The sequence below is a fragment of the Somniosus microcephalus genome, chromosome 8 (genome assembly GCF_052327205.1).
Source record: "Somniosus microcephalus isolate GS21.2 chromosome 8, FLI_Smic_1.0, whole genome shotgun sequence".
In the NCBI taxonomy this organism is placed as follows: Eukaryota; Metazoa; Chordata; class Chondrichthyes; order Squaliformes; family Somniosidae; genus Somniosus; species Somniosus microcephalus.
Window position 1 is genome coordinate 219,128,221 of NC_140994.1, and position 14,522 is coordinate 219,142,742.

At 49.6% G+C, this 14,522-nt stretch overlaps 1 protein-coding gene across 1 annotated transcript in view; it reads right to left on the reverse strand.

Annotated features, from left to right (window-relative positions):
- LOC147114108 (organic cation/carnitine transporter 2-like) overlaps positions 1-14,522 on the reverse strand; it is a 140,538-nt gene that overhangs the window by 12,093 nt on the left and 113,923 nt on the right. The window contains exon 11 of the mRNA XM_085995728.1: positions 4,936-5,071. Within this exon, the coding sequence (XP_085851854.1) occupies positions 4,936-5,071 (136 nt within the window). The remainder of the gene's footprint in view (positions 1-4,935; positions 5,072-14,522) is intronic.

Consider the following 14,522-nt stretch of genomic DNA (forward strand, 5'->3'; position numbering starts at 1 on the left):
AAGCATGGTAGATGCAATAGAACGTGGATAAATGCGAGGTTATCCACTTTGGTGTCAAAAACAGGAAGGCAGATTATCTGAATGGCAATAGATTGGGAGAAGGGGAAGTGCAACGAGACCTGGGCGTCCTTGTGCACCAGTCACTGAAAGTAAGCATGCAGGTGCAGCAGGCGGTTTAGAAGGCAAATGGTACATTGGCCTTCATAGCAAGAGGGTTTGAGTACAGGAACAAGTATGTCTTGCTGTAGTTGTACAGGGCCTTGGTGAGACCACATCTTGAGTATTGTGTGCAGTTTTGGTCGCCTTATCTGAGGAAGGATGTTCTTGCCATGGAAGGAGTGCAGCAAAGATTCACCAGGCTGATACCTGGGATGGCAGGAATAACGTATGAGGAGAGATTGGGTCGATTGGGCTTGTACTCGCTGGAGTTTAGAAGAATGAGAGGGGATCTCATCGAAACTTATAAAATTCTAACAGGACTAGACAGACTAGATGCTGGAAGGATGTTGCCGATGGTCGGGGAGTCCAGAACCGAGGTCACAGTCTAAGGATAAGGGGTAAGCCATTTAGGACAGAGATGAGGAGGAATTTCTTCACCCAGAGAGTGGTGAACCTGTGGAATTCTCTGCCAAAGAAGGTAGTAGAGGCCAATTCATTAAATATATTCAAGAAGGAGTTGGATATATTTCTTAAGGCTAAAGGGATCAAGGGATATGGAGAGAAGGCAGGAACAGGGTACTGAATTTGGATGATCAGCCATGATCTTACTGAATGGCGGAGCAGGCTCGAGGGGCCGAATGGCCTACTCCTGCTCCTATCTTCTATGTTTCTATATGTTTATCCACTACCTTAAACATTCACTCCCTCCAACACCGGCGTACCGTGGCTGCAGTGTGTACCATCTACAAGATGCACTGCAGCAACTCACCAAGTCTTCTTCGGCAGCACTTCCCAAAGCCGCGACCTCTACCACCTAGAAGGACAAGGGCAGCAGGCTCATGGGAACACCACCACCTCCAGGTTCCCCTCCAAGTCACACACCATTCTGACTTAGAAGTATATCTTCGATCCTTCATCGTCGCTTGGTCAAAATCTTGGAACTCCCTATCTAACAGCACTGTGGGAGTACCTTCACCACATGGACTGCAGCAGTTCAAGAAGGCAGCTCACCACCACCTTCTCAAGGGCAATTAGGGATGGGCAACAAATGCTGGCCTTGCCAGTGACGCCCACATCCCATAAACAAATTTTTAAAAAAGTAATAGAAGTTACCTTTCCCACAATTCCCTAGGATTCCTTTCAGTACGTTTCTGCGCTGCCCATAGCACCAAAAACACCATGTGACTGCGATAATGGGGCATTTTCCTTCGCTGTCCTCATCAACTTCAGTGCAGCATCTTCTTCATTGTTTTCCCTCCATGGCCCACCTCCGGTTCATTCTCCAGCGATTGCACTCCTACTTGTCCCGACACAATCAATTCATCTTCAGCAATGGCTTTTCCCCCAGCTGCCACACAGCCACCTCCTGAATTCCCGGATGTTGTAGCCTTAGCTCTCAACTCTTCCTCATCTACAACCTTCCCTCAGAGGTATCATCCATAACATGGAGTCAGCTTCCAGATGTAAGTTGATAACATTGTTAGAAATTAGGGTATCCAAAATATATGGGGTTATGTGAATTAAATTGTGACGCGAATAATACTGTGTTTAGATGATTGTATCAGAACTTGAGACAAAAGTGTCTCTTCAGAATAGCTGGATAGATGCTTAGAATTTGCTTATGTTTTTGGGTCCCTGCGGATGTTATAACATTCTGCACCGTGACAAGTCATATATGACCTTGTTTCCAGGCTAGCTAGCTGCTGTGTGGTAAACCACTGTCATACCTGTCTGTGTCTGTATGTGTATTCCACTAGGTACAGGTCTGGACATGCCTCGGCTGACTCCTCCCACTATTCCAGGTATATAAGTGACTACCTCCCAGTCCCTTAGTATTCTGGACGGGTCGACCACTCGAGACAAGACCTTCATTCTTTAGTTAATAAAAGCCTGATTGTTACTCGCTCAACTTCAGTCTTTTGAGTAATTGATGGCGCATCATGCTGTTTTTAAGTTAGGATTTCAACTTTGTTTTATTTATCTTTAATTTGACCAACTAAGGCTCAACACCTATGTTTCTTCCATTACTGCTAATAACCATAGTATAATGCTAAGTTAGGATTTTGACTTTGTTTAACAAAACTGCTTTAAAATGTGTAAGTTAACCAGTGTGCGAGAATAGAATAGAGGATATCTTTGGGAATTTAATGATTCATTCCATGGTACAATAGTCTGATAATGGAATTAAATAGTTAGTTTTGCATAGCTAAAGCTACATGAACAGCGTGAACATAAATAACTGATAACAAGCAGCTAAGATCATCTGAAGGCCGACAATGGCATGTCGGACTCCAAACTTGGGAGGATAGGGACAAGAGAGATCAGACAAATTCCCATGGAGGAGCCTTCAGGATATATAAACAGGAAAGACATGGGAGGGAAGAGCATGAGACCCCTTAGGGGAGGGCTTTCATCTGAAAGTTAAGACAAAGAACTCGACATACCATTGGGCACCTTGGTTTAAGAAGAACCCTTACAGGTTAAATGGTCCTGTCCATATTGTAAATCAGGCCCACCCCTAAAAAGGGAATAAAAGCAAGATGGTGGAGGGGAGAGCCATACAAGAGTGAGGCTGGTCTAACACTCTTCCGGGAGTGGATTCAACCCATTCTTAAAGGTTCTAAACGAGAGGGAGAAAGGCCGTAAGCTGGAGAACTGTTCACACATGCCAGGCATCTGTCCGATCAGGACTGGTACCAGCTGCTTGTCAAAGTCATATGTTTTTGCTGTATAACTAGTGTGTTATATTCCATCTTAAACTCGGATTAAACACAATATTCCCACCATATTGGTTTGCAGTCAATCCCGATTATCTGAAAGACCAGCGTTAGGCTAATATCAACAAATTGGCTAATCTCAACAACATCCAGTTTTACTTCTAAACCATCTCTCGTAACCCCATGACCTCTGCATTGTGCTGTCAGACTGCCTGTCTGATATTAAGTCATGGATGAATCAGAATTTTCTCCAATTAAATATTGGGAAGAGTGAAGCCATTGCTTCTATCTCCCACCAAAAATGTTGCACTTTTGTCACTGAATTAATTCCTCCCTGGCTACTTGCTCAGGTTGAACCAGACTGCACTCAACTGTGGCATTTTGTTTGATTCAGAACCAAGTTTTAAATACTATACAATAGCAAAATACTGCAGATGCTGGAAATCTGATACTAAATCAAATACTATAGCCTAGCCATTACTAATTCAGGAGAAACTTCTTTACCACGAGAGTGGTAAGAATGTGGAACTTGCGAGCACAAGGAGTAGTTGAGGTGAATAGCAAAGATGCATTCAAGAGAAAGCTAGATAAGCACATGAGGGAGAAAGGAATAGAAAGATATGCTGATAGGGTTAGATGAAGAGGGGTGGGAGGAGGCTTGTATGGAGCATGAACGCCGGCATAGACCAGTTGGGCTAAATGGTCCATTTCTGTGCTGTAGACTCTATGGGCTAAAAATTGAGCTTTGCAGTGCCCCGGAAAAATTGGCACCCCCGCACCAGAAATTGAGTGGTTGCACACCAAGAGGGAGGAGGGACGCTACTGGAAGCGCCCCGCATCCATCTTGGGGCGCTGAGAGTCAATATCGCAGTGTTACGTGCCGCGGTATTGCAGGCCTTCCTCCCCTTCTTAAAGGGAAGGGGCCTTGCGCAGCGTGACCCGGGGACCAGCTGGGCCCCTGGAGAACGGGAGTGCCGGCAAAATAGCCCGGCACTCAAGAAAAGTGCCAGGCTCTTGGAGCGCAGCCGGCACTCCGCCGGGGGGGGGGGGGGGTGGTCAGGAGGCCGGGGACGGGAGCGCAGGCAGGTACTGGCAGGCGGCCAGCAACAAAAATGGCCGCCCGCACCTCGTCTTTAAATTGCGCCTCCCCGGCCACAGGTAGGCCCCTGACCCCGTCGCACATAGCGTACACCGGTAAATCAGGGGGCGCTCCCGAAGATCGCGGCCGGGGCGTGAGTGGGGCGCTGCGCACGGCGATGACGTCATCGCCCGCGGTGCAGCGCCGCGGGGCGCTACTGGTTAGCGCCGCCACTAACCTCCCGCTGAATTTCACAGGAGGCGTGGGCAGTGCCGCGCCCGGGCGCTAATTGCTTTGCACCCCATTAGCGCCCTCTTAGGGTGTTAACGGGAGGCGCAAAGCAACCCAATTTCCCCCCCCCATGTAATTCAATGGATGTTTATGTCCACCTCTGCAAAACTGCCTGCTTCCACCCATGTTCTACCTATTCATAATTTTGTCTTCTCTACACACAACTTCTCCAAGGCCCCCCTTGCCAGTCTCCCATCCTCCATAAACTCCAAATCATCTACAGCTCTGCCATCCACATCCTGTTCTACACCAAGTCCCACTCATCCACAACCTCCCATCCTTGCTGAGTTCCTTGTCCCCCAATGGATTGAATTTAAAATTCTCCTTCTCGTCTACAAATCGTTTCACAGCCTCATTTCACCTCATCTCTGCAACCTTCTCCAATCTAATGTCCTTTCCCCACACTCTGGTCCTCTGAACCTGGCCTCCACTCCATTTCCCACACACCCCGCTCAATCTTCCGTGGCAGAGCCTTCAGCTACCACAGCACTAATCTTTGGAATTCCGCCTCTCTCCCTATATTTAAAACACACATCTTCAAACCTCTAGTAACTCTCCCACAAAGGACTGGTGCTTGCTCTTTTTCTCCTCTGTGAAGCACCTTGGGACATTTGCTACATTAAAAGCATTATATTAATCAAGTTGTTGTAAGAGCAAAAAGACTGGATCATAAATACTAGACACACTTACCCCTTGATTTTCTGCATCTGGTCAATGGTTTCTGGGAGAGGAGTATTGAATGTTTCAGGCAGAAACAAGACCAGAATTGCTGACAATACCGTTAAACCCCCGATCAGAGTAAAAGGCAGAAACTCGTGATGAATACCTGTGAAAATATAGACCATACATTGTCTGTAAGGTGAAGACCAACGCCTCAACATAAAGTCATAGGCACTACATGTAACACAGGTCTTGTGGTCAATAAACAACCCTTAATGTATTTTCAATGTTGGTACATTCAAATAATGCAGGGATTTTTTTTCATTTCTATTTTTTGAGGCTGGTTTTCTCCTGCCTGTTTTTGACCCTTTGCCAGGTACCATTCCCAGTGAAGAGGTGGGTAACTTGTTCCAATCAACAGCTGGAGAACTGATCTGGAATTACTTTGTTTTTTCCTCGCAATTTCTGGGGAAGCAACATGGATAGATTAGGAATAACAACAGAAAATGCTGGAAATACTCAGCAGGCCAGGCAGCATCCGTGGAGAGAGAAACAGAGTGAACGTTTCAGGTCTGGGACCCTTCATCAGAACTGGAAAACGCTGGAGATGTAACAGATATTAAGCAGGTGCAGAGACGGGGGGGGGGGGGGGGGGGTTAGGAGGGGAGGAAGAAATAGAAAGAACATCCTGTACTTTTGTAAGAGGCAGGAAAGATAAAATGTTGAAAATTAGGAATTTATTGCACAAGTACTTCTAAGATCAAACCAACGATCTGCCATTCTATTATGCAGTGCATTAGAACCCCAACATGCTGTGCCATGGTTTCAGATATTTTGCATGTTTCTACAGAATGTCCTGCATGTTAGGGCAAATGCAACCATTGCCTTGCTCTTGATTTCATTCTTAGAACAAGTGAGTGTCATCCAAAAACATAACATTAGGTTCCACGTGTACGCTGACGCCACCCAGCTCTACCTCACCACCATCTCTCTCGACCCCGCCACTGTCTCTGATTTGTCACGTTGCTTGTCCGACATCCAGTCCTGGATGAGCAGATATTTCCTCCAACTAAATATTGGGAAGACCGAAGCCGAAGGGGTTGATTTTAACTCAGCCATGAGGCGGGCTTTGAGGCGTGTGGGGGGTTAAAAATCGCAAAAACTGGGGGTTGGGACCCCCCGCCCAGCCTGGTTCCCGACCCCGAGCCATTTTAACCCAGGCGTGTCTGATGGTCCCGAATCAGTCCCGCCTCCAACAGGCGAGACTGGTCTTTAAGGCCCTTAATCAGCAATAATTGGCCTTTATAATCCCATTTCAACAGGCCCTTGCATTTTTAACCCTTTTCCCACGTAAAACACGCCTGGTGGGGATCACGCCTGTGAAACCTGGCGTGAGCACTATTGGCTTGCTGACTATCAGCTGCAGGTCAACCATTAAAGAGGAGATTTGATCAGTCATCATTTGCAGGTGGCAGGACTTTGTTGTTTCAGGCCTGGGGCAACTTTTACCAGGCTTAACCACACCTGTGGAAGGTTGGAGCCTCACACACATCTCCAGTGTGACCTCCTGGGAAACCCCTCTCACCACCCTCACTCAGCGCTTCCTCAACGGAGGCATATACCAGAAGCATGGGAGCCATTTATTTCCTTCCCTTCTGGGCATTAGATGAGCTCGAATACCAGCCGCGGCACCAGCAGAACCAGGAACAACAGCAGCAGCAACAGGAGCGCCAGGCTTCTGCTCACCCACCTGAAGCTGCACAGGCCAGAAGGGGCCAGTGCTTGGAAGTGGCTTGAGAGCACCTTGCTGCACATCAGGGGGCCATGGGGACCCGTATCTGCACTGGCAGTCCTACTCAGAAGGACTTCCATGAAGGTCTGGTTTCTCTGTTCGGTAGATGCCCATCACTCTTCAAGAGATGTCATTCTATTATGAACACTCCCCATGTTTCCCATACCCTGGCGACTTATCTCCTCCATCGAGGTTGCCATCCTTTCCATGGTGATGCGTTCATGCGCCAATGACTCCACAAAGGCTCTGCTCAAGTTCGTTATGGACTCCTCCATTTGCTCCACACTCACATCGACCCTGGAGACAAAACCTGCCAGAAACTCCTGCATCTGTTCCTGGAGTTCCAGCCCTGCTGATCTTATGGATGGACCCAGAGGCAGAGGGTCAACATGCAGCTGAGCCGAGCTGGCAGAGTCCTGCGCCCTCCGACTAGCACTCTCCACTGCTATCCCTGTCTCCACAATCTGCTGATGCTCACTTGTGAGCTGTGATACACCAGGTGACAACACTACTCTATGTCCCGAAAGTCCCACCGAGGTGTGAGTGTCTGCGCTGGTGCTGGGTGCGCTGAATTCTGCTGACGCTGTGCCCTCAGAGGTTGCAGATTCCTCTGAGTCTGGAAGCTCAGGCTCTTCCTCCTGGACAGTGGGGACGGGGGCTCTCGATGGTCCTGCGGGGGAGTAAAGGAAAGAGTTAGAGATGTGAGGTCAAGGTTACATGCACATTGCATATTGCAGATGATCATAGGTCCATCTGTTATAGCTTCAGAATCATTATCAGCGACTCATGCAATGTCAAAGAGAAAGATGGAAAACTATTCTGTCACCAGCTTGCTGTGATGCACCCGTCTGTCCGTCCCCCACTTGCGCCTCATCCTCCAGTCCTACGATCTCCAGGACTGCCTCTTCCCAGGAGGTGAGGTGGGCTACTTACTGATGGTGGCCCTCCTCCTGTCCTCGCTCGTTCTCTTTTATTGTGAGCTCTCTTTTCCTGCAATGAGGGAGACAAGTGGAGTTTGAGTGAGAATGAAGGAGTGAATGTAGAGAATCCATAGCATAGATGCTTAGGAGACAAAGATGGAGTGAGGTGGTAAGACCAAGGGCCCTCCCTGTGTGTTGTCAGTTGTTTTCATATCATCAGAGTGATAGGGAGTGTGAGGGCTGCATAATCGAATAGTTAGGTGAATATGAGCATAGAGAGAGGGAATGGGTAAGGGTGCATGGATGTGTGTTAAGTGGGATGTGGAGGAAGAGATTGCTAAAGCTGAGTGCTGTTGAGGAGAGGCAATGGAGATCAGATCGAGAGTGACTTCATACTCACTTTTCCAGTGTGCTGAAGGTCATGAAATCTCTTCCTGCACTGTATCCAGGTTCTGCGGGTAGCCGATAAGGAGTTGACCTCCTCTGCCACGCAGCCTTTGTCTGCTGGGGAGGTATCTTCCTCCCTGATGAAGGGAAGAGCACCTCCTTATGAGCTCTTGCTCCCTCCATTAAAGCCTGCAGGGCAACATCGTCAAAACGGGGTGCAGACCTCGGTCTTTCTCTTGCCATTCTGCTTCCAGCTCAGTGTATCAGCAAATGCCAAAAGTTTGGCAGCCTGCAGAAGAAGCAAGGCTTGTTGCAGACCCTAAATGCAGCAGCAATAATGACGTCATATTATGCGACTTTCTGACTGGAAATACTCATTTGCCAAGGGTTCCCACAGGTTGGAAATCAATTGGCCAATTGAGTTAAAATTGCATCAATCTCACACACCCATTTAGATCCGTGTGGGAAACACCAAATTCAGGGAACCCGACAATTCCCCGCACCCGAGTTAAAATCGAGCCCATTGTTTTTGGTCCTCGCCCCAAACACCGTTCCATCGCTACTGACTCCATCCCTCTCCCATGCAACTGTCTTTTAGGCTGAAGCAGACTATTTGCAACCTTGGCGTCTTATTTCGCCCCGAGATGAGCTTCTGACCACAGATCCGCTTCATCACCAAGACTGCCTACTTCCACCTCTATAACATTGCCCATCTCCGGCCCTGCCTCATCTGCTGATTAAACCCTCATTTGTTACCTCTAGACTGGATTATACTAACACTCTCCTGGCTGACCTCCAAGCTTCCACCTTCCATAAACTTGAACCAAAACTCTGCTGCCTGTATCCTAACTCGCACCAAGTCCCGTTCATGCATCACCCCTGTGCTCGCTGACCTACAGTGGCTCCTGGTCCGGCAACACCTCAATTTAAAAATTCTCATCCTTGTTTTCAAATCCCTCCATGGCCTCACCCCTCCTTATCTCTGTAATCTCCTCCAGCCCTACGACCCGTGATCTCTGCCCCCCTCCAATTCTGGCCTCTTGCGCATCCCTGATTTTAATCGCAACACCATTGGCGGCCGTGCCTTTAGCTGCCTGGGCCCTAGGCTCTGGAATTCCCTCCCTAAGCCTCTCCGGCATTCTACCTCTCTCTCCTCCTTTAAGATGTTCCTAAAAACCTACCTCTTAGACAAAGCTTTTGGTGACCTGCCCTAATATGAGGCGAGAGTTCAAATCCCACCACGGCTGTGGAATTTAAATTTAGTTAATTAAATAAATCTGGAATAAAAAGCTAGTATCCGTAATGGTGACCATGAAACTATTGGATTGTCGTAAACACCCATCTGGTTTCACTAATGTCCTTGTCTGGTCTGGCCTGACTCCAGACCCACAGCAATGTGGTTGATTCTTAACTGCCCTCTAAATGGTCTAGCAAGCCACTCAGCTGCAATAAAACCATTACGAAAAACAATAATAAGAATATAACCACCCGGCATCGACCTAGGCACTGCCTTTGAACAAGACAATGGTACATCCAGCCCAATCGGCCCTACAAAGTCCTCCTCACTAACATCTGGGGACTTGGGCCAAAATTGGGAGAGCTGTCCCACAGACTAGTCAAGCAACAGCCTGACATAGTCATACCTTTCAGCCAATGTCCCAGACTCCTCCATCACCATCCTTGGGTATGTCCTGTCCCACAGGCAGGACAGACCCACCAGAGGTGGCAGCACAGTGGTATACAGTCGGTAAGGACTGGCCCTGGAAGTCCTCAACATTGACTCTGGACCCCATGAAGTCTCATGACTTCAGGTTAAGCACGGGCAAGGAAACCTCCTGCTGATTACTACGTACCACCCTCAGCTGATGAAAAAGTACTTCTCCATTTTGAACACCACTTGGAAGAAGCACTGAGAGTAGCAAGGGCACAGAATGTACTCTGGGTGGGGGACTTCAATGTCCATCACCAAGAGGGACTCGGTAGCACCACTACTGATCGAGCTAGCCAGGTCCTGAAGGACATAACTGCCAGATTGGGCCTGCGGCAAGTGGCGAGAACCAACCGGGGGGGAAAAACTACTTGACCTCGGCCTCACCAATCTACCTGTCGTAGATGCATCTATCCGTGATAGTATTGGTAGCAGTGACCACCGCAGTCCTTGTGGAGACAAAGTCCCACCATCACACTGAGGACACTCTCCATCGTGTTGTGTGGCACTACCACCGTACTAAATGGGATAGATTCAGAACAGATCTAGCAGCTCAAGACTGGGCATCCATGTGGCGCTGTGGGCCATCAGCAGCAGCAGAACTGTATTCTACCACAATCTGTAACCTAATGGCCCGGAATATCCCTCACTCTACCATTATCATCAAGTCAGGGGACCAACCCTGTTTCAATGAGAACTGTAGAAGAAAATAGCAAGAGCAGCACCAGGCGTACCTAAAAATGAGGTGCCAACCTGGGGAAGCTGCAACACAGGACTCTTCTTCTTAGGCAGTCCCTCAGAACCGAGGATGACTTGCTACCACATTAAAAATGGGTTCTCAGGTGACTGATGAGTCCAATGCGGGACCTACAGTCTCTGTCACAGGAGGGGCAGGTGGGTGGGGTGCTTGGGTTCATGTGCGCTGCTTGCGCTTAGCTTCCGCTTGCTCCCGACGAAGAGACTGGAGGTGTTCAGCGCCTTCCCGGATGCTTCTCCTCCACTTTGTGCGGTTTTGGGCCAAGGATTCTCAGGTGTCAGTGGGGATGTTGCACTTTTTCAAGGATGCTTTGAGGGTGTCCTTGAAGCATTACCTCTGCCCACCTGGGCCTCTCTTGCCGTGTCGGAGCTCCGAGTAGAGTGCTTGTTTTGGGAGTCTCGTATCAGGCATGCGGACAATGTGACCCGTCCATCGGAGCTGATCGAGCATGGTCAAAGCTTCGATGCTGGGGATGTTGGCCTGAGTGAGAACACGGACGTTGGTGCACCTATCCTACCAATGGATTTGCAGGATCTTGCGGAGGCAGCGTTGGTGGTGCCTCTCCAGTGCTTTGAGGTGCCTGCTGTACATGGTCCATGTCTCAGGCATACAGCAGGGCGGGTATCACTGCTGCTCTGTAGACCATGAGCTTAGTGCCGGGTTTGAGGTCCTGGTCTTCAAACACTCTGGGGTCAATTTTCCTGGAGCCGTCAGGCGGGGTTTCAGGTGTGTGTGGGGGGGGGGGGGGGGGAAATCCCGAAATCGGGGGTCCCGACACCATCCCGCCTCCAAGTAAGTTTCACAGGAGGCGGGTACCCGCCCCACACTGGGACCCGCTGCGGGAAGGGATTAGTGCCAATTAACTGCCTGTTAACAGGCAGTTTTTAGCCTAATCCCTATTTTGAGGGGTGTCGTGTGGGATTCCCGACGGCTCCAAACCACGCCAGGTTAGAGCAGGCGGGCCGTCGGGTTGAAGGACTTGGAGGGGTCGCGATGTCAGTGTTCAGGTGAGTGATGGGTGCATGAGTGCAAAGGTAAGTGTGTTTGGTGTGTCTAAAGTGTGTAAAGAAGTTTGAATTACCTGTACTTACCTTAACAGCCTTTCTTCCTCTAGGCGTCGGGAGTCCATCACTCAGCCGGCACTGAAAGCAGAATGGCTGCGAGCTGTCAAAAGTGACAGCCTTCAGCTTTCAATGCCGGTGCGATTTCTAACTGAGTCTGCGTAGAAGGACTCAGGTTAGAAGTAAGACTGTCAGTGTTTGACAGCTTCAAACAGCTGTGAAACACTGATATTTCATCTGTCAACACGTCTTGACAGATGAAATTTCAGTCTGTGACGTCACCTTTTGCTGGGTGGCCCTTAATTGGCCTGCTGAGCCCACTGGGCGGGCTCAACAATGTCAATCAAGGGGAAATCGTGTGGATTGGCCGGACGTCGATGTAGGCGGGACTAAAACCCGAAAGTTGTAGTCCCGCCTCTTTCCCGACAGCTTAATGAAAATCGGCCCCTCTCTTCCTCAGGCGACCGAAGGCTGCACTGGCACACTGAAGGTGGTGTTGGACTTCATCATCAACGTCTGCCCTTGTTGACAGTAGGCTCCCGAGGTATGGAAAGTGGTCCACGTTGGCCAAGGCCTTGTCATGGATTTTGATAATCGGGGGCCAGTACTGTGTAGCGGGGGCAGGTTGGTAGAGGACCTTTGTCTTACGGATGTTTGGTGTAAGGCACATGCTCTTGTATGCTTCGGCGAAGGTGTAGACGATGGTTTGGAGGTCGACCTCCGAGTGAGCACAGACACAAGCGTTGTCTGCATACTGTAATTAGACGACAGAGGATGGGACGATCTTGGATCTGGACTGGAGGCGACGGAGGTTGAACAGTTTCCCGTTTGTTCTGTAAATTAGCTCCACTCCAGCGGGGAGCTTACTGAGGGTGAGGTGGAGCATTGCAGCAAGGAAGATCGAGAAGAGCGTTGGTGCGATGACAGAGCCTTGCTTGACCCCGGTCCGTACGTGAATTGGGTCTGTGGTGGAACCGAAACCCAGGCAGAGAGGACCTGCGGGAAGGAGGGAGGAGGACAGTAGCATTATGTTTGTATGTGTGTGCTAGGCCGTTGTAGCAGAGACTGGTCTGCAATTGTCTTGGATCCCCCTGCCATTGGACCAAGACCTTGCTCTGTCAAGCCTGTGTGGTAGCTGGTGTGCAACGGCCACCCCACTTTAAAAGAATTCACACACAGGCATCTTCCACCCTTTAAAATGAAGTTTGGGACCTGGAAAGTGAGGGCCCTCATGGACAACCCCAACAGTGACAGACGGTAACGCCGTAATGCTATCGTTGCCCGGGAGCTCAGATGTTTCTACATAAACATCGCCGCCTTATGCGAGACCCGATGGGCAGAGGAATGCCAGCTCAAGGAGCAAGGTGGTGGTTACACCTTCTTCTGGAAAGGCAAACCCGAAGAAGAACGCCGCCTTCATGGAGTAGGCTTCGCCATAAAAAATGAACCAGTTGGGCATCTCAGACTCTCCTAGTGGTATAAATGAGCGCCTCATGAATCTTCAGCTCACCCTAGCCCAGAACCAGTGCGCTACAGACATCAGTGCATACACCCCAACACTGGAAGCCACAGACGAGACCAAAGAGGAATTCTACTCCAGCCTCGAACAATCGAGTCCCAACGGGCGACAAGCTGATCCTCCTTGGCAACTTTAACGCCAGAGTTGGAAAGGACACAGACCTCTGGGGAGGTGTGATCGGCAGAGAGGGGGTAGGGAAAGCCCACTCCAACGGTACCCTCCTCCTGTCGAAATGCTTAGAACATGGCCGTGTCATAATCAACACCTTATTCTGTCAGAGAAACAAGTGCAAGGCTTCAAGGCAGCACCCTCGCTCCAAGCACTGGCATCTGCTGGACTACGTCATCATCCGACTGAAGGACCGCAAGTACGTCCGCATTACCCGCGCCATGACAGGAGCTGAAGACTGCTGGACAGACCACCGCCTAATCCGCTCTGTCATCTCCATCAATGTAGCCCCAAAACAGCGGCGGCAACAGAAACAATGCCGCAGGAGAATCAACGCTGGAGCACTCAAAGACCCCGCTAAAATAAATTTAAAACGGAGATAGACAGTTTCCTAGCTGATAAGGGGATTAGGGGTTACGGGGAGTGGCCAGGGAAGTGGACGTGAGTCTAGGTTCGGATCAGCCATGATCCTATTGAATGGCAGAGCAGGCCCGAGGGGCCAGATGGCATACTCCTGATCCTACTTCTTATGTTCTTAAAAAGGCCCTATTCAGCCTGCGCCTCACAAACAACCTGACGACTCCCAGTGATGCAGAGACACAGAGTGCCCACAGCACCTAGTCTGCACTCAAGGTCTCCATAATCAGCAGCTGTGAAGAGACGCTCCGTCACTCAACCAGGAAACACCAAGACTGGTTCGACAAGAACGACCAGGAGATCCAGGAGCTAATAAGCCGCAAGTGCAAGGCATTCCTGATCTGGAAACAGAAACACAACTCAAGAGCAAGAAAGCAGCTCTACAGACGCTTGAAGGCCGAGGTTCAACAAAAAAACTTGCGACCTAAAGAACAGATGGTGGGTGGAGAAAGCTAAGGAGATCCAGCAGCTAGCCAACAACCATGACATGCATGGATTATTTAGCGCAGTCAAGACCATCTATGGCCTAAGCACACAAGGTCCTACCCCGCTGCGGGCCAAGAACGGAGAGGTACTCATCAAGGACAGAGAGGCAGTCAGTGCCCACTGGAAGGAGCACTTCGAAGATCTCCTTAACCAAGACTCTGTCTTTGACGTGAGTGTCCTCAACTCCATCCCGCAGCATGCTACTCGCCACCATCTCAGCACAACCCCAGCCTGGCCCGAGGTTGAAAATGCCATCCGACAACTGAAGAACAACAAGGCCTCAGGAGCAGATGTAATCCCTGCTGAGGCACTAAAGCATGGCGGGGAAGCACTACTGGCGCGAATTCATGAACTCATTTATCTGGAAGGAGGAGAGCATGCCAGGGGATCTCAGAGACACTA